The sequence below is a fragment of the Oncorhynchus keta genome, chromosome 10, assembly GCF_023373465.1.
Source record: "Oncorhynchus keta strain PuntledgeMale-10-30-2019 chromosome 10, Oket_V2, whole genome shotgun sequence".
NCBI lineage: Eukaryota > Metazoa > Chordata > Actinopteri > Salmoniformes > Salmonidae > Oncorhynchus > Oncorhynchus keta.
The window spans coordinates 62,680,419-62,704,437 of record NC_068430.1 but is presented as its reverse complement, the minus strand read 5'-3'; the positions used below and the strand labels follow the sequence as shown (position 1 = coordinate 62,704,437).

Here is a 24,019-nt window from a genome sequence, read left to right as displayed (position 1 = left end):
GTTGTGGCGGGGGTTATGGAGGGAGCTGGTGGTGGATGCTGTTCGCAGAGCCTAGTGTTGACCTAAGACCCCATGGAACCCTGGCCATTGGTTTGCTGGCTGTGGCCTAACACACAGAACATGTTCAATGGTGATTGGAGAGGCACACTATGGCATACCGTGCCGAATTTGAGGTCGTGTCCAGTTTCACATGGCGAGCGCTGGTCAACATGCAGGTCTGTTTACAAAGGGCTAGCAGGTCAGAATTAGTGCCTGACCCCAGTTGTCTGGGCTCACACATGATGGAACGATATCCTTGGTTCTCAACCGTCTCTGTTGTCAACTCCTAGGCTCAGGGTGGCAACAATGTGTATTGTGACGCCCATCTTGGACTGGGTTATTTAGAAATGTTTGAGTGACGTGACTGCATTTTCAATAGCACTGGATATGCCGAATAACTATGATGCTGCGAGCTACAACCAGGTAGTGGACTACAATAAGTTCCATTATATATCTCACTCTCAACCCTATGAAATAGGCTAGATTTCACTGAGAAATATTTAATTTTTTATTTACCCTTTTTTTAATCTAGGCAAGTCAGTTAAGAACAAGTTCTTATTTACAATGACGGCCTAGGAACAGTGGGTTAACTGCCTTGTTCAGGGGCAGAATGACATGTTTTTACCATGTCAGCTCGGAGATTCGATCTAGCAACCTTTCGGTTACTGGCCCAACGCTCTAACCACTAGTCTACCTTCTCAAAATGTCTCCTGTTTTCCCCCTCTCTAAAATATAACACTTTTAAGAAGAAGTTTTTGACTGAACAGCTATAGCTACTGATTGATGAGCGAGCTAGCTAGCAATTCACAGCAGACATTGACAAAAACCTGTAACAGGTTTACTGCTAAATATAAGTTATTCTTGACATCCACTCAAAGCTAGCTTGCTAGTAAACTTGTTAGCAGTCACACTGACCAACCTTGCTAGCACTCACCTCAAAAAATAATGGTTGTGTAGTCCAGTTGAGTCAGAGAACGCTTACAGAGTTATAAATTGGCAAACATTTTCATGTTTGTGATAAACTTAATTTAGCCTATGTTCATTGCTAGCTATCTAAGCTTAGAGTGTCTCTCCAATCACACTTGCTTGCATGGTAATGCACACACCTTGACAAAAAAGGTGCCATTTTGACGGAAACAACCACGTGCTCAACGGTGCTGAAAACCTCTCTGCGGGGAACCAAGTTATAGGCCTACTCCTTCCCATCATCATACTGTAACATGCATTTCAAAACATGTTAAAACAGTGTTTTTGGATGAAGGTTAATGTAAATCTATAAAACTATTTTAAGGGGGCAGGCTATGACATCGCAGTACACAAGCCTTAAATAAGAAAGGCGAAGATGACAACAGGCGTTTTAAGTGCTGGTTCTTTCTTTCAAACCCGGATTCAAAACAGGGGAGAGAAAAAAAAGTGACCTCATTAGAATAAAGTATGCCTTAAATGTTTGCACATGTTGAAGTTTGATACTATTTGCAGTCGCCGGGTTCCGTAGCCGGGCCAGGGCCTTCAGGGACCATTTTTTTTTCTCTCGCTCTGACTGTCTTTCATATGCATTTACAGAGACCCACAGAGCAAAACAACATTGTGCCCTCTATAGATTATTTTCGAGACTTGCGGAACACGGTACAGCTCTGCGAGACTGTCTAGCGCCTAACGGAAATATTTCAGTCTTGACAGATAAGGGGGGGGAGAAGATACTCTAGAGCAAAGGCAGGATCTGACTGCTGCAGTCTTTCCCTCTATGATAAACACATACGATAGAGATGTGTTTTAATCAAGAACATGCGTATACTCAAACTGAACCTCTCTCTCCCCCCATGACCTGACCAGGTTCAAACTGAACCTTTCCCCCATGAACCAGGTTCAAACTGAACCTCTCTCTCCCCCATGACCTGACCAGGTTCAAACTGAACCTCTCTCTCCCCCATGACCTGACCAGGTTCAAACTGAACCTCTCTCTCCCCATGACCTGACCAGGTTCAAACTGAACCTCTCTCTCCCCCCATGACCTGACCAGGTTCAAACTGAACCTCTCTCTCCCCCCATGACCATGTATTTACCGCGTTGCAGCAGGATGGTACTGGGCAGAGTAGCATGAGGTCGATCAGCCCCCCCGCACCAGTGCTCCTAAACAACGGACGCAACACAGGGAAATGCTGGGCTACAACCCTGAACTACTGTTGAAAGGTTCTATAGGAATTCTATATGGATGCTATGTATACGGGATAAATGTTCAGGCTGTGTGAGATGCCACTGTAACATGGTTTAATCTCTCAAAAACCATGTCTCTGTAAAACACAGTGGAAATGAACACACGCACACACACACACACACGGAAAAATACTTACTATCCAGGCCATGCTTCTGTTAGTTTCCATATGATGTATTGGCATTTATACAGATGTTAATTTCTCGTTTCTCATTTTTTCTTTTTAAAAGCATAGAGTCGTGACGATCATATTAGAAACAATACAAAAATATAACTTAAAATGTACATCATACACTTGATATATATATTTGAGCTTTTTTTTTACAGAGGTAAAAATGCAGATTGTAAAAATTAAAAAAAGACAATCAATTTAACTTTTTTTTAAACATTAAAATAAAAAAGACTAAGTATATGTATATATATATATATATATATATATATATATATATATATATATATATGAGATAGATGAAGAGGATGCTTCAGGCACTTTCCTTTAATAGTTAAATGTGTGCAGGAATTAGACACCGCACCAAAACAGACAAACTGCTTTTGGTTAACTTTTCTTTTACCACAGATAGAAAAATAAAACTAGGATCTTCTCTACAATGAATGGCAACAGTATTGCAAAGCTGACAAACAGGAACACACAGCAGGAAAAAAAGGAAGGAAGAAAGGCAGAGAGAGAGTACAGAGAAAGACATGGACACAACGACAGCTTTTGTACAGAATCCGTAATGCCATGGTACTGTCGCCCATTTAACCCCAGACATTGCTTGGTACTTGAATGGTTATGACGATTAGTTCATGTATGACTGGGATCGATCGCATAAGATGTCTTTTCTACCACATTGATGCGACTCGAGATTGGGTACTTCACAGCAATTTGCGCATTTTGTTCATAAGGTTTTTCTGATTAGTGTTGTGCTTCATACAGAGATAGATCAAACAATGTTCCTCCGACGAGGTTACAGGGTGATTTAAATTTGAGGCTAGTTTGTTTCAATACATACATACATACATACTGTAGCGTCCATTTTATTTTTGTATACATTTTGACACCACCTGCCTGACTGATGTGATTGGCTGACAAGACAGCCTTCTCCCTTGCCATTGGCTGTAATATAATACCGAGTAACAGACCACGAAGTGGGATTTATTGGACTACAGAACAATAGATAAAAACCCTTCTTCCACAACTCTGGTCTTGGAGTGCTCCTGGGTGTGCAGCCTTTTGTTCCAACCCTGCAGTAACGCACCCGTGTCAGCTAATTGTGGTATAGACTGAAGAACACGATTAGGCGATTAGTTGAATCAGGTGTGCTCGTGGGCCCCTTCGTTGGAGAAACCCACAATCATATACCCTTCGAAGGGAGTGGGGAAAGATGAGCAACAAGATCAAAACGGTCTTTCTCTCGAGCTAAAGTTGAGCAAAACTCTAAAGATAACGAGACAAACTGTCAGGGAAACGCCGAGTATCCTTTTGAAAGACAAAAGAAAAGAAACACTAGAGAAAGCACCATTGACATTGTAGTGGACAACGACATCATCCATCTCAAAAGGTGGCAAAAAAAACCTCCTCTTCCCCTCTTGGCTGTGTTTAGTTTGCAATAGGACAGTTCCCTTCCTCTTAACCCCCCAGTCCCCTAGGCTGGTGTCTAAATTTAGCAAGGCAAATAAATAAAAACTATATCAAAAGATCAACATCAAGCATCAAAACGGAATAAAAAGTCACCTAAGGCTCGAGTTCTCCTCCCCCACTGTAATAAAACGGTTGATTGAGGATTATTATCTTCAAAAAATGACTAATTTAGATACTCTATTTAAATGCTGCAGCTTATTTTGTCATTTTGGCTTTTAGTTGATGTCACAACAATAGCAATCAGGGATACATTGCTGACCATTCCATTTTCCAGACCATTGCACAAAGGAAGACACACACACAGATTAAGTGTCTAAAGCAGAGGTTCCCCATCCAATACTCAAGTACCCCTGACCCATTTGATATTTTGTTCTGGGCCAAATCCACAATACATTCAGTCTAACTTGACTGAGCAGTAGAATGGTACTTTCATGTTTTTTTCCAGGTGTCTCTCCACTGACATTAGGTTGAATTTGGTTTTAAAAATGTGCATAGTCAGGTACCTTCCTGGCCCCAGGTCTAATTGTGCTGTATAGTCAACTCCTAAGGCCATTGACAACCATAGGAGTTGACAAAACAGCACAGCTCTGAGACCAGGCTAGGTCAGGAGTAGTCAAGGTGCAGAACAAGGAAACACTGGTTAAACGTTTGCCTTTTGTTTCATTGGCAGGGGAGGGGCAGACGTGATCACAGTTGGGCTGCATCCCACATGGCACTCTATTACCTATATATTGCACTACATTAGACGAGGGCCCATTGGGCTATGATCAAAAGTAGTGCACTTTATAAGGAATAAGGTACCATTTAGGACACACACTTGATTTAAGTGCCTCTGCTTTACAGGCGGGAACCAGCTTGATCTGTGATTGGTGGTGAGCCATGGCGAGGGGAACACAAAGCGAGAGCCCCCCTCAGAAAACAACGCTCACACTGACCTCACACAAAACACGGAGAAAAAGAAAAATATTCAAGCCTTTAAAACACATGAGTGTAAAAATATAAAGTACCTGTTTATATATATTTATATATAAATGAATATTCATTATTTTAGTCTTTGTAATGCAAGGACGTGGAAGCCGTAGGCAGGGTACCCCTATAAAAAAAAAAAACGAACAAAAATAAAAACAATAGGAAACTTATTTTTTATCTTTCTTTCCACCGAGAGAAACTTCCATTTCCAAAAGAATCGGGACAAGCCAATTGTTTTCCCATCTGGAATTTGACTGAGAGAAGCAACAGCGAAAACAAAAACACAAAACAAAAGAATAGCGGGGCCACCCTCTTCTGGTCCAGTCCCTTCCATGTGTCTCTGTTCTACTCCCCCTCTCTGCTGGCACCTCCCGGCCCTCAGCCCACGGCTTTGTGCTTGCCCCCACAGCAGTGGCAAGCCACCCCGCAGCGGTAGCAGGTGCGAAGGGGGGCGTAGCAGCACATGCAGGGGGCCAGCAGCGACAGCCCAACCAGGGCCAGCCAGCGCAGGCAGAAGCGCTCGTCGCTGGTGTCGCACGAGCACGGGTCCGAGTAGTCGCCCTCCGGGTCCGACATGCAGTGGTAGAGCAGGCTGTCCGCGCACCACATGAAGCTGACCCGGTGGATGCACGTCTGGATGGGGTCCGGCGCCTCCTGGCACCGCCCGCGCCTGTTCTCCTCGTGGTTGAACATGTCCCGGCAGTAGACGCAGCGCGAGCGCTCGCCGTCTTCCTTCCGCCGCTTGCCCTTGAGCTGGAGAGTGCGGGGTTGGGCTGTGACCACTGCCCTGTGTCCCCCGATAAGGCCACCCCCACCTAGTCGGTCCACGCAGCCTATCTTGGGGTCCCTTGCGTGCTGGTAGGGATCAAGGCCCAGGGGGTTAGGGTAGGTGTAGTCGTGCTTGGGCGGCTCACTCTTGGCGAAGTGCACGTAGGCGTCGGCGTCCTCGGGGTGCTGGATGAGCTTGTCGCGCGCGGCGGTGGCGTGCCGGTAGTCCTCGTACCCAGTCAGCCAGGTCCGCTCGCGAGGGTTGATGCGCACAATCTCCTCCTCCTCCTCCTCCACCTGGAAGCTGACGTGGCGTGGGAACATGGGAACCGACTGCAGAGATAAAGGAGAGCAAAAAAAATGACAACTACACAGGCCAGTCTACAAACTACAAAACATGTCTTCCAACAAGCAGTCAACTTCCAGGCCCAACTTGAAATACATCATCACTCTAGCACCATAGTTTATGCTTCAAGAACACTCATTCCCTCTGTCCCTCCCACCTACCCATGGTAGTAAAGAATATAGCCACAACCCTCTAGCTCCAGTGCATGTTTTTTTTTTCCAAGATCAAAGTTTTGGTGACCCACCTTCGCCACCGTCGTCCCCAAGCCACCCACCTGATCCAGGAAGTAGTGGTCCGAGTGTCGGTGCTGGTCGTAGAAGTGACCCAGGATGCAGTGGTGCCGGCGGGGCTCGCAGAAGCTGGGCGGGGCCAGGGTCTGCAGCTGCAGAGGCTCCTTCTTCTGGGAGTGGGAGGAGTTGGATGAGCTGTCGGTGGCATTCTGAGAGACATGACCAAACCAAACACAAGTCAGGACAGGGTCCTGTTCATTAGGGTACGCAACAGACAATGTTTTGCAACTGAAAAGTAGCATTTCTTATTGGACAGTTTCAGATAGACCATACCGGTATGGTCTGTTTTCTTCTGCTTGGTGTCTAATGAACATGACCCATGACTACATGGGAGTAATATTAGACCAAGCTTACCACTTGAAAACATCACTGCTTTCTGGCACATTGTGTTTGGCTACGCTAACTCAACACGCACTATTTAGGGCAACGTTAACAGACACTTTTCTCCACACCAGAAAAAATCAAATCTGATGTGTTATTTTTTTGGGCAATATATGCGGCTCTCCCTTGAGGATTTTCCAAGTTGATGCCCAGGAGACCAACCAGCCTCAGATCATGTTCGAGCCTCGGATTGGACACTGAAACAAACACCTGCAGGCGACGTGCAGATGTTTCATTTCTCTCTCCTGCTCTCATGTTGAAGTCAGCGCAATTTCCTACTATTTGTGTCCAGGTTAAACGTGGGACGTCCCTCATTATAAACAGTCGGTTAAATTCATGGTTATTGCATCATTTTCAGATCTATTAGAAGCGATTCATAGAAAAAAAACAATGTAATTTAACCAATTGACTGGCCAGAGATCAGGGCATTCATAAGCAAAGACGCAGTGCAAGCTGATAGTATTTTAGACAACCAAATTGAAATCAAACTGATTGATGAAATCGAAGTGTCGGCTCTATGGTGATTTGCGATTCATAACTTACATTTTGCGGGTACTACCAGTAGTAGTTGGCCAACTGATAACACCACGACGGAATGCGTTTGAAGTGATAATGCGCAGCTAAGAACAGCTTGCACGTCCAGCAAAGTGCATCGCCAGTGGCACACACACAGTTCGTGCAGATCAGGAGGTGGGGGATTTGTGTGGCAGCCAAACGAGACAATCGAGACAATCGAAGGAGGATGCAGTGAGCAAAGTAACTGGGCTCAAACTTAGTCACGCTTGCTCTATATGAATTGATGCTTCTAATTGTACATGTTATAAACAATATTTTTTGTGGATGATTAAAGCTTATACTCTATGGCTGGATTTATGTGTTTTTTTCCAATGCTACATTCATTTGGCAGACCTAATTTGATTGCCCCCCTTTCTACAAGGCCTAGTCTATGAGAGGCCTAATCATGGTTGTATTAAGATTTTGTTAACGCCTAGGCTATAGAGGTGCATTCGGGTAATTAACTCATTATTATGCACCAACATTTTAATTTGATTAATTATTTATTGTCAGTCATTCTTTAATTTGTTAGGCTATACAATTAAGATTAATGAACTGATAATACATTCATACATTACTTTAGATTTTTTGGGAATATGATAGGATGTATAACAGAATGCAATAATCTTTGAATAATGTTCATTAATGTTAATTTGTGTATTAATAATAATAATCTGAAAATCAGTCTGAAATTGAATATTTATCCGATTGTCCATATAGCCGAGGACAATGTGGTAAAGTACTGTTATTCTTTATCCACCTAGTGTTAATTATTATTTTGGGGGAATGTATACATATATATATATATATATGGTGTAGAAAATGTTCGACTTCAACTCTGTGTGGGTGTGTGTGTATATGTGTATATATATATATATATATTCAACTGTGTGTGTGTCTGTGTATATACAGTGGGGCAAAAAAGTATTGTCAGCCACCAATTGTGCAAGTTCTCCCACTTAAAAAGATGAGAGAGGCCTGTAATTTTCATCATAGGTACACTTCAACTATGACAGACAAAATGAGAAAGAAAAAATCCAGAAAATCACATTGTAGGATTTATGAATTTATTTTCAATATTATGGTGGAAAATAAGTATTTGGTCACCTACAAACAAGCAAGATTTCTGGCTCTCACAGACCTGTAACTTCTTCTTTAAGAGGCTCATCTGTCCTCCACTCGTTACCTGTATTAACTGCACCTGTTTGAACTTGGACCAAAGTAACAAAGCCTACCATCAGTAACACACTACGCCGCCAGGGACTCAAATCCTGCAGTGCCAGACGTGTCCCCCTGCTTAAGCCAGTACATGTCCAGGCCCGTCTGAAGTTTGCTAGAGAGCATTTTGATGATCCAAAAGAAGATTGGGAGAATGTCATATGGTCAGATGAAACCAAAATATAACTTTTTGGTAAAAACACAACTCATCTTGTTTGGAGGACAAAGAATGCTGAGTTGCACCCAAAGAACACCATACCTACTGTGAAGCATGGGGGTGGAAACATCATTTGGGGCTGTTATTCTGCAAAGGGACCAGGACGACTGATCCGTGCAAAGGAAAGAATGAATGGGGCCATGTATCGTGAGATTTTGAGTGAAAACACAGCTTTAACTTCCTGACTGATGTCTTGATGTTGCTTCAATATATCCACATAATTTTCCTGTCTCATGATGTCATCTATTTTGTGAAGTGCACCAGTCCCTCCTGCAGCAAAGCATCCACACAACATGATGCTGCCACCCCCGTGCTTCAAGGTTGGGATGGTGTTCTTCGGCTTGCAAGCCTCCCCCTTTTTCCTCTAAACATGACGAGTCATTATGGCCAAACAGTTCTATTTTTGTTTCATCAGACCAGAGGATATTTCTCCAACAAGTATGATCTTTGGCCCCATGTGCAGTTGCAAACGTAGTCTGGCTTTTTTTATGGCGGTTTTATAGCAGTGGCTACTTCCTTGCTGAGAGACCTTTCAGGTTATGTCTATATAGGACTCGTTTTACTGTGGACATAAGATACTTTTGTACCCGTTTCCTCCAGCATCTTCACAAGGTCCTTTGCTGTTCTGGGATTGATTTGCACTTTTCCCACCAAAGTAGGTTCATCTCTAGGAGACAAAGCGCGTCTATTTCCTAAGCGGTATGATGGCTGCGTGGTCCCATTGTGTTTATACTTGTGTACCACTGTTTATACAGATGAATGTAGTACCTTCAGGCATTTGGAAATTGCTCCCAAGGATGAACCAGACTTGTGGAGGTCTACAATTTTCTTTTTTGTGGAGGTCTTGGCTGATTTTTATTTTATTTTCCCATGTCGTCAAGCAATGAGGCACTGAGTTTGAAGGTAGGCCTTGAAATACATCCACAGGTACACCTCCAATTGACTCAAATTATGTCAATTAGCCTATCAGAAGCTTCTAAAGCCATGACAATTTTCTGGCATTTTCAAAGCTATTTAAAGGCACAGTCAACTTCGTGTATGTAAAACTTCTGACCCACTGGAATTGTGATACAGTGAATTATAAGTGAAATAATCTGTCTGTAAACAATTGTTTGAAAAATGACTTGTGTCATGCACAAAGTAGATGTCCTAAACGACTTGGCAAAACTATAGTTTGTTAACAAGACATTTGTGGAGTGGTTGGAAAACTAGTTAATGACTCCAACCTAAGTGTATTTAAACTTCTGACTTCAACGGTATATATATATAAAAAAAAAAATATATATATATATATATATATATATATATTTTTTTTTTTTTTTGCTCACCGTTAAACAGTGACTCAATTTTGTCTGGCCTTAGTGGACCAAATATGTTCCACAAAACATTGAGACATTTTGGCTTAGCGATGTAATGAACGATACCACACATTTTGGAGCCAAAGAAATGCCAAAAAAAATCTGACAGCCAGTCTGAAGCAATTACAATGGTCCAAACGGCCCAGGAAATGCAGAAGGAGGGGGAGTCTTTCTCCAGTGGGTGAGAGATAACGACTCCCATCGGCCCTTTACACAGAGACCAACAAACCGACCTGCACATGGCATGCGCTCAATGGGCCATTGCTAAGGTAAAAGCATGTCATGGCTCAGAGTCAAAATCTCCCTACTTCTGTATGTAATTAACGAACAACCCCCCATGCCTCCCAAAAAATGATTCCTTCAAGAACAAAAGAGTGGGAAAAACTGTTCTGAAGTCTCCCTTTTATATTGGGGGTAGGTTAAATTAATTCCAGCTAGGAGACTTACAGCCCCTTTAGCGTTGAGCAAGATCAGAAGTGTGGTCGATTGCGTCACTAGCTGAGGCCGGCGCGGGGCACCTCTTTCATGTGGCGGTGTGCTTTCGAGCTAACTCGGTTCCCCAGTTCTCCTTACCGCTGCCAAGGCGCGTGCCAGAGGACCGCTAGACTGCGGTAATCGGACAAGGGGGAGTCCGGCCACAGCATATGATATCAAAATGAGAGCACCACCTCTAGTCCACTCCCATTCACTTTGGACGGTTTCTGGTTTCTCAGTCCTACGTTTATTGGACCCCCAGCCACTTGCTATAAAAAATAGAGGGCTTCAGTGAGCCCGACCAAAGCTAAAAGTGGCATCCCTTCCTTGGGCAATGCCAAGAGCTTGGTTAGGGTTGAGAAATGTTCTTTAGGAGGCGAACCGGGGCCCCTGTCTGATGGAGATGATTACAAACACAGACCGTGTTCAGATATTTACTCCCAACAGCGGGGCTTGAGGGGGAAAAAATAAGAGGAAGAAAGAAATGCTCCTGAGCACTAATAGCGCAAGACCTATGGAATGTGAAAGGGCTAAATTGCCCATGTTCATCACAAAAGCCACGGAAGTCCACCAGGCGTGTTGATTGGGGGAAGATGTGAGATGTGTGTGGCGCAGCCTCTGATTTCAAAGACATACCTCTGCCTTGTTTGGAGATTTTCATCATCTCTTGCTTTGGGGGTGAATGGAGGTGAATAAAGACTGGAGATTAAGGCAAGGGGCTGCATCTGGCGGGGGGCAGGAGCCCTTTGAGGTAATTACAAAGTAACACACAAATGCACAAGCACATACACAAGCCAGCTACTAGCCACTGTGCCCTAGAGCACAGGAAAAGCCAAATGGTAGGAGCTGTGTGTGTGCAAAGTGTGATTACTGTGGGGCCGGTTGGGGGATGTGTGCACCAGGGTCTAATTGGGAGTGGGTTTGTGTGTGTGCGCATATGTAAGGGATATATTTGTAAGTGTGTGTGCATGTGTGTTCTTGTGCTCGGAATGATTTCTGTGGTTGGGGAGGGGTGTATTTGTGGCTGAGCGAATTATCAATTTAGCTTCCAGACCAGACACAGGAATGGAACTCGCGGCAGCTGGCGATTCTAAAACTACCCTCGACCTCATCGACACTACAGAGTGGATAGTCTGGTCACCAGCAGCCCATTCAAAAAGACCCTGATGGGTGAGACAACACACACGCGTAGTGTGAGGCGGTTGAGCCTCCTGCACCCTTGTTAAACCCCCCCCCCCCCTGCAAGCACCAAAGGGAGACATTCCAACAGTCTTTCCAAATCTCACCAGTCACACCGGACCTTTCAAAAAGAGGAGGAAGTATTGCATCATCCAAGGGAGTGTGTTATTTACTCTTGACTAATATTGTTCTACTGCCCTGGGGGGGAGGGGGGTAAAGGTCATTCGTCATTGTCCTCTCTCCTCCATCTGTGGCGGGACTTCAGTTCCCTCAGGCTTTTTGAAAAAGACAGATCCTATCTCATACAATGTGACCTTCCCCCTCTTCAGGCTAGCTCTCTGGGCCACTGGGGAATGGGACTAGATTCCAAAAGAATACAAAAAATACGGGGGAGGGGGGCGTCTGCAACCGAGGCGAATTGGAGTGTTCCCTTGAGCAGACCTGCTTTTTCTAAGTAGGCCCAGCTATGTAAACAGGGAGGCAGTGACGGATTACTGACGGGCCCTCTTCCCTCTGACTGGACATCCTGTGGAAACGACACGCTAGGCCCTTTTCCTCTTTGATGCCATTGGAAGGGAGACGGAGTTTAAAAAAAGAAGAGAAAGAGGGGAAGCGAGTGCAAGGACCTGGACTTCCCATTACCATCAGATTTAGGATAAAGGCTAGGTACGCCAGACAAGAGGAAAGCAAATGAGTTACAATGGACGGATTCACTAGCTTAGCATCATCAGGATACTATTATTAATGTTGAGAGTGGATGAAGTTGTGTAGCAGTGAAGGGCCCATCTCAGTTTCTTTTGGTGGGAGTGGAGTACTTTACCATTTCCTAGTCATGCTCTTTAGTTGCATCTTTTCTCTTCGCTTGGTCATTTTGTCAGTATCGCGTTTTAGCGTGTCTAGTTATGTGTTAGCATGTTTGCTAGCTTAAAGGGACACGGCGAGAAATTTAAGTCATTTTTCTACTTACCCAGAGTCAGACGAGCTCATTGAAAACCATTATGTCTGCGTGCAGTTTGGAAATGATTAAAGTTAGCGTATCGTTAGCTTAGAGCAATTTCTGGAAGTTTCCCGGTGCAGTAGCCAACACTTCTCAAAAGCAAGGAAATAGACCTTCCAACTACTCCAAAGCTTAGCGTCTTACAAAGCTATTCATAGTAAATTTGTTGATTTGACTGATCTTCTATCCACGTCATTCTCGTTCCCGTTGTCACCAAGATCGCAACGTTTTATCTGTCTCAATGGCGCTCAGATACCATAATCGCAAAGAAACAAATGTTCTCTATGCGACAACGGGAAAGAGAATCAGGAAGTGGATAAAATCTAGTTTCTTACGATTATCATTAAAATTTACAAATTCATAAAATATTATTGTAGAGGTTTTTGTAAGACTAAAATGACCAACCATCTTTGGTTTAATTCTAAAGTCTATTTCCATGCTTTTGAGAGGAGCTACCTACTGTACTGGGAGACTTCCAGGAATGGCGAAGGTGTATAAAGATCCATGCACTTTACCACAAATGTCTTGTTTACCAAGTTTGCTCTTTGTTATGCCGGCCTACTCTTTCTTTGTATCGTCATAAGCACAGTATACATGATCCCAATTTAAGCTCCAAGACACTGGCAATATGAAAACCGGAAAAAGTTAACAAGTGTTGATTTATTGGCACATTGAACCATGTTGTGCACAGTAGTTTAAAAGCTCCGCGGATAGTGTTGAAACCATGACGTCATATATGAATTCCGACATCTTTATGCACCTTCGGCCATTGCCCGCAGCTAACGATATGCTTACTTCAATCATCTCAGAACTGCACGCAGAGACTTTGGGTAAGTAGAAAAACAACCTACATCTCAACATCTTGCAGTGTCCCTTTAAGTGTTAGCTAGATAAATAAGTAACATATTAGCATGTCCGCTAGGCTAGCTAACTGTGTGTAGGCTGGGTACAGTACAGTGGGTCAGGCAGCAGCAGCAGTTGGGATGGAGGCTGCCAGGCAGAGGCCTCCACTGCAGATGCACCACACTATGACTCATGTACATCTCCCTCGCTCTCTCCTCCCTGGAAATTAGGCCTATTCAAAATCCGGTGATATAACAGCAACACACACTGCAGTTATAAGCTGTGCAGGAATGTATGTATGTATACCTTACTGGAACGATGCTTTTGATGCCTTGTTGTGTGAGGGTTTTCATGTTATCCATGGCAGGAACTGAACTGGCATTCAGGGCAGTGTTCTGGTGAACTGCCGGAGGTGGCCACATTCTAGCTAGCTCTGGGTATTTGAAATGTTTGGACTGTACTCGCATGATTTCTTTGGGTACTCGTATGGAAAATATATATTTTTAGAACACAAGGCACTTGGGAAAAAAAATTGCACATTTATCTACAGTGCATTTGGAAAGTATTCAGACCCCTTCACTTTTTCCACATTGTTACATTACAGCCGTATTCTAAAATGTATTAAATTACTCCCCCCCCCTCAATCTACACATAATACCCCATAATGACAAAACAGGTTTTTAGAAACCTTCCAACAGGACAATGACCTTAAGCTCAGCCAAGACAACGCAGGACTAGCTTCGGGACGAGTCTCTGAATGCCTTTGAGTGGCCCAGTTAGAGCCCGAACTTGAACCCGATCTCTGGAGAGACCTGAAAATAGCTGTGCAGAGAGGCTTCCCATCCAACCTGACAGAGCTTGAGAGGATCTGCAGAGAATGGGAGAACGTCCTCAAATACAAGTGTGTCAACCTTGTAGCGCCATACCCAAGAAGACTCCAGGCTGTATTTGCTGCCAAAGGTGCTTCAAGAAAGTACTGAGTAAAGGGGTCTGAATACTTATGTAAATGTGATAGTTTTTAATAACAAATTAGCAAAAATAAATAAAAACCTGTTTTGGTCTTGTCATTACGGGGTATTGTGCGTAGATTGGTGAGGGGGAAAAACAATTGAATCCATTTTAGAATAAGGTTGTAACGTAACAAAATATGGAAACACTCAAGGGGTTTGAATACTTTCTGAATACACTGTATATACACTGCTCAAAAAAACAAAGGGAACACTTAAACAACACAATGTAACTCCAAGTCAATCACACTTCTGTGAAATCAAACTGTCCACTTAGGAAGCAACACTGATTGACAATAAATGTCACATGCTGTTGTGCAAATGGAATAGACAACAGGTGGAAATTATAGGCAATTAGCAAGACACCCCCAATAAAGGAGTGGTTCTGCAGGTGGTTACCACAGACCACTTCTCAGTTCCTATGCTTCCTGGCTGATGTTTTGGTCACTTTTGAATGCTGGCAGTGCTTTCACTCTAGTGGTAGCATGAGACAGAGTCTACAACCCACACAAGTGGCTCAGGTAGTGCAGCTCATCCAGGATGGCACATCAATGCGAGCTGTGGCAAGAAGGTTTGCTGTGTCTGTCAGCGTAGTGTCCAGAGCATGGAGGCGCTACCAGGAGACAGGCCAGTACATCAGGAGACGTGGAGGAGGCCATAGGAGGGAAACAACACAGCAGCAGGACCGCTACCTCTGGCTTTGTGCAAGGAGGAGCAGGAGGAGCACTGCAAGAGCCCTGTAAAATGACCTCCAGCAGGCCACAAATGTGCATGTGTCTGCTCAAACGGTCAGAAACAGACTCCATGAGGGTGGTATGAGGGCCTGATGTCCACAGGTGGGGGTTGTGCTTACAGCCCAACACCGTGCAGGATGTTTGGCATTTGCCAGAGAACACCAAGATTGGCAAATTCGACACTGGCACCCTGTGCTCTTCACAGATGAAAGCAGGTTCACACTGAGCACATGTGACAGACGTGACAGTCTGGAGACGCCGTGGAGAACGCTCTGCTGCCTGCAACATCCTCCAGCATGACCGGTTTGGCGGTGGGTCAGTCATGGTGTGGGGTGGCATTTCTTTGGGGGGCCGCACAGCCCTCCATGTGCTCGCCAGAGGTAGCCTGACTGCCATTAGGTACCCGAGATGAGATCCTCAGACCCCTTGTGAGACCATATGCTGGTGTGGTTGGCCCTCAGTTCCTCCTAATGCAAGACAATGCTAGACCTCATGTGGCTGGAGTGTGTCAGCAGTTCCTGCAAGAGGAAGGCATTGATGCTATGGACTGGCCCGCCCGTTCCCCAGACCTGAATCCAATTAAGCACATCTGGGACATCATGTCTCGCTCCATCCACCAACGCCACATTGCACCACAGACTGTCCAGGAGTTGGCGGATGCTTTAGTCCAGGTCTGGGAGGAGATCCCTCAGGAGACCATCCGCCACCTCATCAGGAGCATGCCCAGGCGTTGTAGGGAGGTCATACAGGCACGTACATCAAAGTTGGATCAGCCTGTAGTGTGGTTTTCCACTTTAATTTTGAGTGTGACTCCAAATCCAGACCTCCATGGGTTGATACATTTGATTTCCATTGATAATTTCTGTGATTTTGTTGTCAGTACATTCAATTATGTAAAGAAAAAAAGTATTGATTAAGAATTTTTCATTCATTCAGATCTAGGATGTGTTATTTTAGTGTTCCCTTTATTTTTTGGAGCAGTGTATTAGATTCTGTAAGTACTTAATGTTCCCAACACAAGTTGTTTTTGAAATAGGTCACTGGAATTACATCTACGGCCAGCGTGCCTCTTGCGCGTAATGGTCATATTGGCGGGTATTCCAACAATATTTTTTTTACTGTTGCCTTGGTTAACTTGAACCCATATGTAGATAATCCTTTATGACCATATGTTCCTCTGTGATTAATTATGATTGATTGTGCACAAAAGTGAATTGAATTGTTTCCACACCCAACATGCATCAAGCGCATAATGGTCATGTGACATGAAACGTGTATATTTTGGGAAATGACTCAGATTGTTAGTTTGACCTGACAAAGAGCCGTTTCGGATCATAACATTGTCAGTAATGTGGAGAATTAAGAGTTTGAGGGCCTTCTTGTTCTCAAAGAGATGGAAGTGACCCATATTGTCTAATGTGTCGAAGCTGGTAGCTTGGGGATACTGAACTATGCTAGGAACATGCCCTTTCACAGCTTCTGCACTCAAGTAAATTAGCATGTTTAATCACCTCGAGCATTTTAAATGAAGTTATTTAGATGTTTGCTTCAGAAATGTGCTCTTTGAACATCCACAATTGCTAACAAAAACATCCATCTGCAGAAATCCACAACGGAGGCAAGTCAAAACACAGCTGAAGGAAGCATCCATGCGCACACACACACACACACACACACACACACACACACACACACACACTCCCCTCTTCCAAGAGGGCCGGCGGCCAAAAACCCCAAGCTCTCTCCAGACATGAGGGAAGAGAGAGAGACAACACAAGGCGTTCCCTTCTCTCAGCCCCCCCCCCCTCCCATGGTGTTAAATCACAGAGGCAGTTTGCTAGGAAGCAGCTGCTAATGATAGTTTTAGAGGAGGGTCAGTGGGAGGAGGGAGGAGGGAAGGGGAGTGGGGGGAGGGGGGGAGGGAAGGGAGGAGGGAAGGGGAGAGGGAGGGAAGGGGGGTGGGCAGGAAGAGACCTCGCGACCCCTGCCTGCTGCTCCTCATCTCCTGTAACGGAGACAAACCAAATGCCAAGCGGTGGCGGAGTCTGGTCAAAACACTACAGGATACCTAACCCTCACCCCTCCTCCTACCCTCCCTCCCTCCCTCCCTCCACCCCACCAGCCGCCTGTTACTATCACACCAGCCATCTCCTGCTCAAAAACAAAGGACCATCTCTTCCCGAACTGGGCCAAACTAAAATAACTGAAATCTTCACACGCACTTCAAAAAAGGGACTATAAGTGAAGGCGAGAGAGAAGCCCGACCAAGCACAGACTAGAGGTGATCCTGCAGACAGAAACAATATGGAGTCCAACATGCAAGTGGACAGCCATGATCATAGATGGGAAACATACCATCTCTATTGATATGAAGCCCAGAGTTTTGGGTGGGACTAGAAACCTGACCCTAACCAAAACAGACAAACTTGGATTCTCTCAAGTATTACTATGTCCCTGAACTTGCTGGTGTTAGAAACTACAATAGAGGAACACGGGGAGGGACTCACGGTGAAAACATCGTCGTCACCCAACTCGGCCTCATTCTGGATGGTCGAAGAAGAGGTGGTAGATCCTGGAAAACAAAGATGGCAGAACAAGCCAATAGTGAGTAACCTGAAGCGCAGGAGGCTGAACCACTTTAGTTGGACTTCCACATTCCCATAGCATCAAGCATATTCCTTTTCTTGATATGATAATCTAAACGCATTTGATAAGTTAAACCAATATGGTGGTTGCCTATCCACCTCTTTCAGCAATCAGTGGCTATAAAAGAAAGGGATGTATACCATTCAAGAGCATTGAGATACAGCCCTCATAGTCTTCGCCTTCCCCTCCCGTACCTTCCGTCAGGTCCTCCATGGCTTTCCTGACCCCACGGTCGAAGGCACGTGCGTCGGCCGGGCTCTGGAACGTCAAGCCACACTTCTTGTTGTCCACTTTCCAGTGGTGAAATGTGGGCGTGGCCTTGGTGTACACCAGATCCCTCTTCAGGAAGCATTCCAGAATCACCTGGGAGGCGGCACACGTTTGAATGGACTATAAACAATGCTCCTAACAAACTATGCTGAAAGTGCAAGCCTCCTTACAAGCCCACACTGATTTCTACTACCTGAATTATCTATAAAGGAATAGAAAGAGAAACAGAAGGGAAACAGCTGAGGATCGATATCTGACAAAACACATTTGGGTAACAAGAAAAACATTAATTGGTGACAATGAAGGATTTGTGAATACATTCTAAATGCGTGTGACAGAATCAATCCTTATCTTCCCTGGACAGGATTTGATACCACGTTACCAACGACACTTCTTCTTACTTTGGAAGCTAGTGAGCGAATTGTTACTGTAACGATTCAGGATTTGGGTCTGAGTGCTAGCAGGGGCTTTACCTGTTTGTCTTTGAGGCGCTCGCCGTGGATGAGGAAGCTGCTTCGGCCCAGCAGCTCGGCCGACAGCACCTTGCACACGCCCACACGGCTGAGGCATCCACCGTCCTGGGCCAGCCAGCCGCCACTCGAGTCGTCCCGGGTCATGACCACCGCTTTGACGCGCACAATGTAGCTGTCACTGTATGGTTGAGAGAGGGGGAAAGTGGGGGTTAGTCAATTAGCAATGAGGTTGTAGCGCAGGTGCTTTTATATACATGTAGATGCATGCATGTGTATATACACAATATATGCATGCGTATATACACAATATATGCATGCGTATATACACAATATATATATACACAATATATATATACACAATATATATATATATATATACACGTGGCAGTCAAAAGCTGACACACCTAGTCATTCAAAGGTTTTATTTTTACTTTCTTCTACATTATAGAATAACATTGACGACATCAAAGAAATTAAGTGTAACATATGGAATCGTGCAGTAACCAAAAAAATGTGTTAAACAAATCCAAATATATTTTAGATTAGCCACCCTGTGCCTTGGCATTCTTGACACTCCTGGCATTCTCTCAACCAGCTTCATGAGGAATTTTTCCAACAGTCTTAAAAGGAGTTCCCATATATGCTGAGCACTTGTTGGCTGCTTTTCCTTCACTCTGCGGTCCAATTCATCCCAAACCATCTCAATTGGGTTGAGGTCAGGTGATTGTGGAGGCCAGGTCATCTGATGCAGCACTCCATCACTATCCTTCTTGGCCAAATAGCCCTTACACAGCCTGGAGGTGTTGGGTAATTGTCCTGTTGAAAAACAAATGACAGTCCCACTAAGCACAAACCAGATGGGATGGCATATGGCTGCAGAATATTGTGGTAGCCATGCTGGTTAAGTGTGCCTTGAATTCTAAATGAATCACTGACAGTGTCACCAGCAAACCACCCCCACACCACCACCTCCATGCTTCACGGGGGGAACCACACATGCTGAGATCATCAGTTCACCTACTCTGCATCTCACAAAGACACGGCGGTTGGAATCAAAAATCTTACATTTGGACTCATCAGACCAAAGGACAGATTTCCACTGGTCTTATGTCCATTGCTCATGTTTTGGCCCGAGCAAGTCTCTTCTTATTGGTGTCCTTTAGTAGTGGTTTCTTTGCAGCAATTTAACCACGAAGGCCTGATTCACGCAGTCTCCTCTGAACAGTTGATGTTGAGATGTGTCTGTTACTTGAACTCTGAAGCATTTCTTTGGGCTGCAATTTCTGAGGCGGATAACTCTAATGAACTTATCCTCTGCAGCAGAGGTAACTCTGGGTATTCCTTTCCTGCGACTGCACTTGAAGAAAACGGCTGAGAAAACTTCCGGATTGACTGACCTTCATGCCTTAAAGTGACGATGGACTGTAATTTCTCTTTGCTTATTTGAGCTGTTCTTGCTATAATATGGACTTGGTCTTATATCAAATAGGGCTGTCTTCTGTATATCACTCCTATCTTATCACGACTAATTGTCTCAAACGCATTAAGGAAAGAAATTCCCCAAATTAAACTTAACAAGGCACACCTGTTAATTGAAATGTATTCCAGGTGACGACCTCGTGAAGCTGGTTGAGAGAAAGCCAAGAGTGTGCAAAGCTGTCATCAAGGCAAAGGGTGGCTACTTTGAAGAATCTCAAATATATTTTGATTTGTTTAACACTTTTTTGGTTACTACGTCATTTCATAGTTTTGATGTCTTCACTATTATTCTACAATGTAGAAGATAGTGAAAATAAAGAAAAACCTGGAATGAGTAGATGTCCAAACTTTTGACTGTATATATGCACAACACAAAGTGTTGGCTGCAGGTTTCATGAGCTGAAACAAAAGATCTGACTATACACAAAAAGCTTTTTTCTCTCAAATTCTGTGCACAAATTTGTTTACGTTGCTGTTATGTGATCATTTCTCCTTTGCCAAGATAATCCATCCATCTGGCAACTGTGGCATATCAAGAAGCGGATTAAACAGCAAGATCATTACACAGGTGCCCCTTGTGCTGGGGACAATAAAAAGGCCACTCTAAAATGTGCAGTTTTGTCACACAACACCACAGATGTCTCAAATTGAGAGAACGTACAATTAGAATGCTGACTGCAGGAATGTCCACCAGAGCTGGTAGAGAATTGAATATTCATTTCTCTACCATAAGCCACCTCGAACATTGTTTTAGAGAATTTGGCAGTACGTCCAACCGGCTTCACAACCACAGACCACTTGTAACCATGCCAGCCCAGGACCTCCACATTTGACTTCTTCACCTGCGGGATCGTCTGTGTCCAGCCACCCAGACAGCTGATGAAGCTGATGAGTATTTCTGTCTGTAATAAAGCCCTTTTGTGGGGCAAACTAATTCTGACAGGCTTGGTTCAAAAGTGGTGGGTCCTATGCCCTCCCAGGCCCACCCATGGCAGCACCCCTGACGATTAATGTTTAATCCATAGATTAGGGCCTAATAAATGTAATTAAATTGACTTGATTTCCTTATATGAACTGTAACTCACAAAAACTGTTGCATGTCGTGTTTATATTTTAACAAAAATATAAATGCAACAATTTCAAAGATTTTACTGAGTTATAGTTCATATAAGGAAATCAGTCAACTGAAATAAATTAATTAGGCCCTAATCTATGGATATCACATGACCTGGAATACAGATATGCATCTGTTGGTAACAGATACTGTATTCTTAAAAATAAAATAAAAATGTAAAGTAGGGGCGTGGATCAGAAAACCAGTGAACATCTGGTGTGACCACTATTTGCCTCATGCAGCACGACACATCTACTTTGCATAGAGTTGATCAGGCTGTTGTGGAATGCTGTCTCAAGTCCTCTTCAATGGCTGTGCGAAGTTGCTGGATATTGGTCGGGAACTGGAACATGCTGTCATACTGGTCAGTCCAGAGCATCCCAAACATGCTCAATGGGTGACATGTCTGGTGACTATGCAGGACATGGAATAGCTGGGACATTTTCAGCTTACGGGAATTGTGTACAGATCCTTGCAACATGGGGTTGTGGATTATCATGCTGAAACATGAGGTGACATGAGGTCACAATCGTGAATCTGCTTTGCAGTGCAAACAAAACAAAATGGTTGATATAAATGAAACCTACATATTTGCATTCAGCCACAGGACTAAACCCATTTTTGTGAACAAAAAACCCCCCCTGAAAATGATGAGTCACACATACATCTGCGCTGTGAAATTGGTCCGCGAACGGACTCTGCATCACCCCCTCACCTTCTGCCATATTTGAACGGACACAAACTAGCACCAATTAACACAGCTTTTAAAGAAGAACGCCCATTAGCAGTGGTATGGCTTTGCATGACAATATTTATTATTTATAGTATTTAAAACGATATTGTCAAGTTGCTGAAAAAGGCACCAAATATCAGTTATTCAAGCGGCTGCCCGACACCAGATATGAACACAAAGACGCAGCTTTACAAAAAAGTCATGGCCGTCTAAATCTCCATTGTCCCCCCCCACCCCCAAACGGTCACTTCCCTAATCTCACCCTTGCACTACTAGTCATGCACACCCAGGACACACGTAAATAAACAAGTCCAATTCATTACATTTGTCTTTCTAGTCAACGGGGACATTCAAAAGGGGATACTGAGGCAAGTCTAGTCATGTAAGAATCAGCATTGCTATACCATGGGTACAGCACAATTATATGCATGACACTACCCCAGATTTAACGATTTGGACAATATATTAGTCAGGAATCTTCCATCCATAGCAGTTGAAAGATGTATATGTGCCCATGGCTTTTAACATGGTAAACTAACTGTCCATCTGGCATTTGAAGAGAGCATGGGTGATGGTACACCTCCACTAACACTCCCACACATACACCCTCAGACAAGCTAGGTCCAACTCAGAGACATGTACCTACCATGCCAAGACGCATGAGAAATGCACACCAGAGCAATAAGGACACCTGGCTAAAAGCATAACTGCAAAAGGGCTACAAATGAATTCATCAGCAGCAATCCTTTATATATAAAATCCCAGACAAATACACAGGTGCATATGACTTGGGTGTGAGTCACTAGACATGGAAACGGTTTTGTCAAATCCTGACGGACAGGCAGTATTTCAGATCATATGAGGGATGATGACTCCACAGCCCACCCACCCCCAGAGCGCGATAAGCTCGGGTTTTGTTGACACCCCTGGAATGTAGCGGCCATGATAGTACATACTAAAGAGGGGGAGTAATTCCTCTCCCACTGCAGAGGTCACCCCTCTCTCTCTCCCACATCTTCTCTCTGTCACACACACACACGATATGATTATCCCAGATAACCTGGCGGCACTTCCAAACACAATGAATATTCATTTAGAGTTTTGACCAATAAACCGGGTAAAGGAAGGAAGAAATGGCTGAATAAAGCCAGTCTTTTCAAACAAGGCTGACGATCAGTCTCCCTGAGACCCATGAACACGGAGCCTACATGGATGATTCAGAACAATCTCGCAGAGTGCCAGCGAATGTACTCTATGATTACACGTCTAAAGACCTGCGAGCACGAGCCAGAGAGAGTCCCCCGGCGTTACCGAAACACCAGCTCTCCTCTGTAAAAGGTGGCAGCATTGCTCCGCTCATCTAACCTACTCCGCCACAGCCAAAACAAAACCTTATCCTAACCACGCAGTAGTCACGAGCAGCAGCCCCTCCAGCAACAGACACACAGAATATGAGCGAGGAGGAGGACATTGCAGAGTAGACACAGAAAAGACACGGCTAACATAAACCAGGGAAGCAGCAGAAATACAATACCCGGGCGGCTTGCCTTTTATAATCGGACATCTCTCCTACATCCCGTGGCCACGGTCACAAATTCCTCATGGTCTCCATCGGCAGACGGTCGCGGTGTGCGAAACGACACAACATCCCAATCACCAGCCTGACCATGGTGAAAGCAGCAGCGGCCGTGCCTGACTTCCAGGCTGTTGGCTCAAAAGTGCTTCCCCACGTACAGTATGATTCAGTCTCCTTGACAAGCAGATGGCGCTTGTGTGTGTGTGTGTGTGTGTGTGTGTGTGTGTGTGTGTGTGTGTGTGTGTGTGTGTGTGTGTGTGTGTGTGTGTGTGTGTGAGAGAGAGAGAGAGACGGAGCGAGAGAGTGTAGAGTGTGTGTGTGTGAGTTGAGCATGAGTCATCTCCCGGCAGCCATTCCGCATTCGCCGGCAGAGGCACACAGCACACTCCATCCTCATCCGTCAAGGAGGGAGAAACATGGCCTAAGAAGCCCACCACTACCCAAACACAACAGGGGGGTTCCATCCATTCCAAACCAGCTTATTCTCACACACAGGAGT

At 44.5% G+C, this 24,019-nt stretch overlaps 1 protein-coding gene across 4 annotated transcripts in view; it reads right to left on the bottom strand.

Moving 5' to 3' along the window:
- Positions 1-2,732: 2,732 nt before the first annotated feature.
- spred2a (sprouty related EVH1 domain containing 2a) overlaps positions 2,733-24,019 on the bottom strand; it is a 31,216-nt gene continuing 9,929 nt past the window's right edge. The window contains exons 2-6 of one of the 4 annotated variants that reach the window (XM_035778967.2): positions 18,619-18,796; positions 18,016-18,238; positions 17,737-17,801; positions 6,221-6,415; positions 2,733-5,963 (exon numbers count right to left, since the gene is read on the bottom strand). In XM_035778967.2, coding sequence (XP_035634860.1) covers positions 5,241-5,963; positions 6,221-6,415; positions 17,737-17,801; positions 18,016-18,238; positions 18,619-18,796 — 1,384 coding nt within the window. In that variant the 3' untranslated portion in view covers positions 2,733-5,240. The remainder of the gene's footprint in view (positions 5,964-6,220; positions 6,416-17,736; positions 17,802-18,015; positions 18,239-18,618; positions 18,797-24,019) is intronic. The other 3 variants (XM_035778968.2, XM_035778969.2, XM_035778970.2) reach the window with 3 other exon arrangements.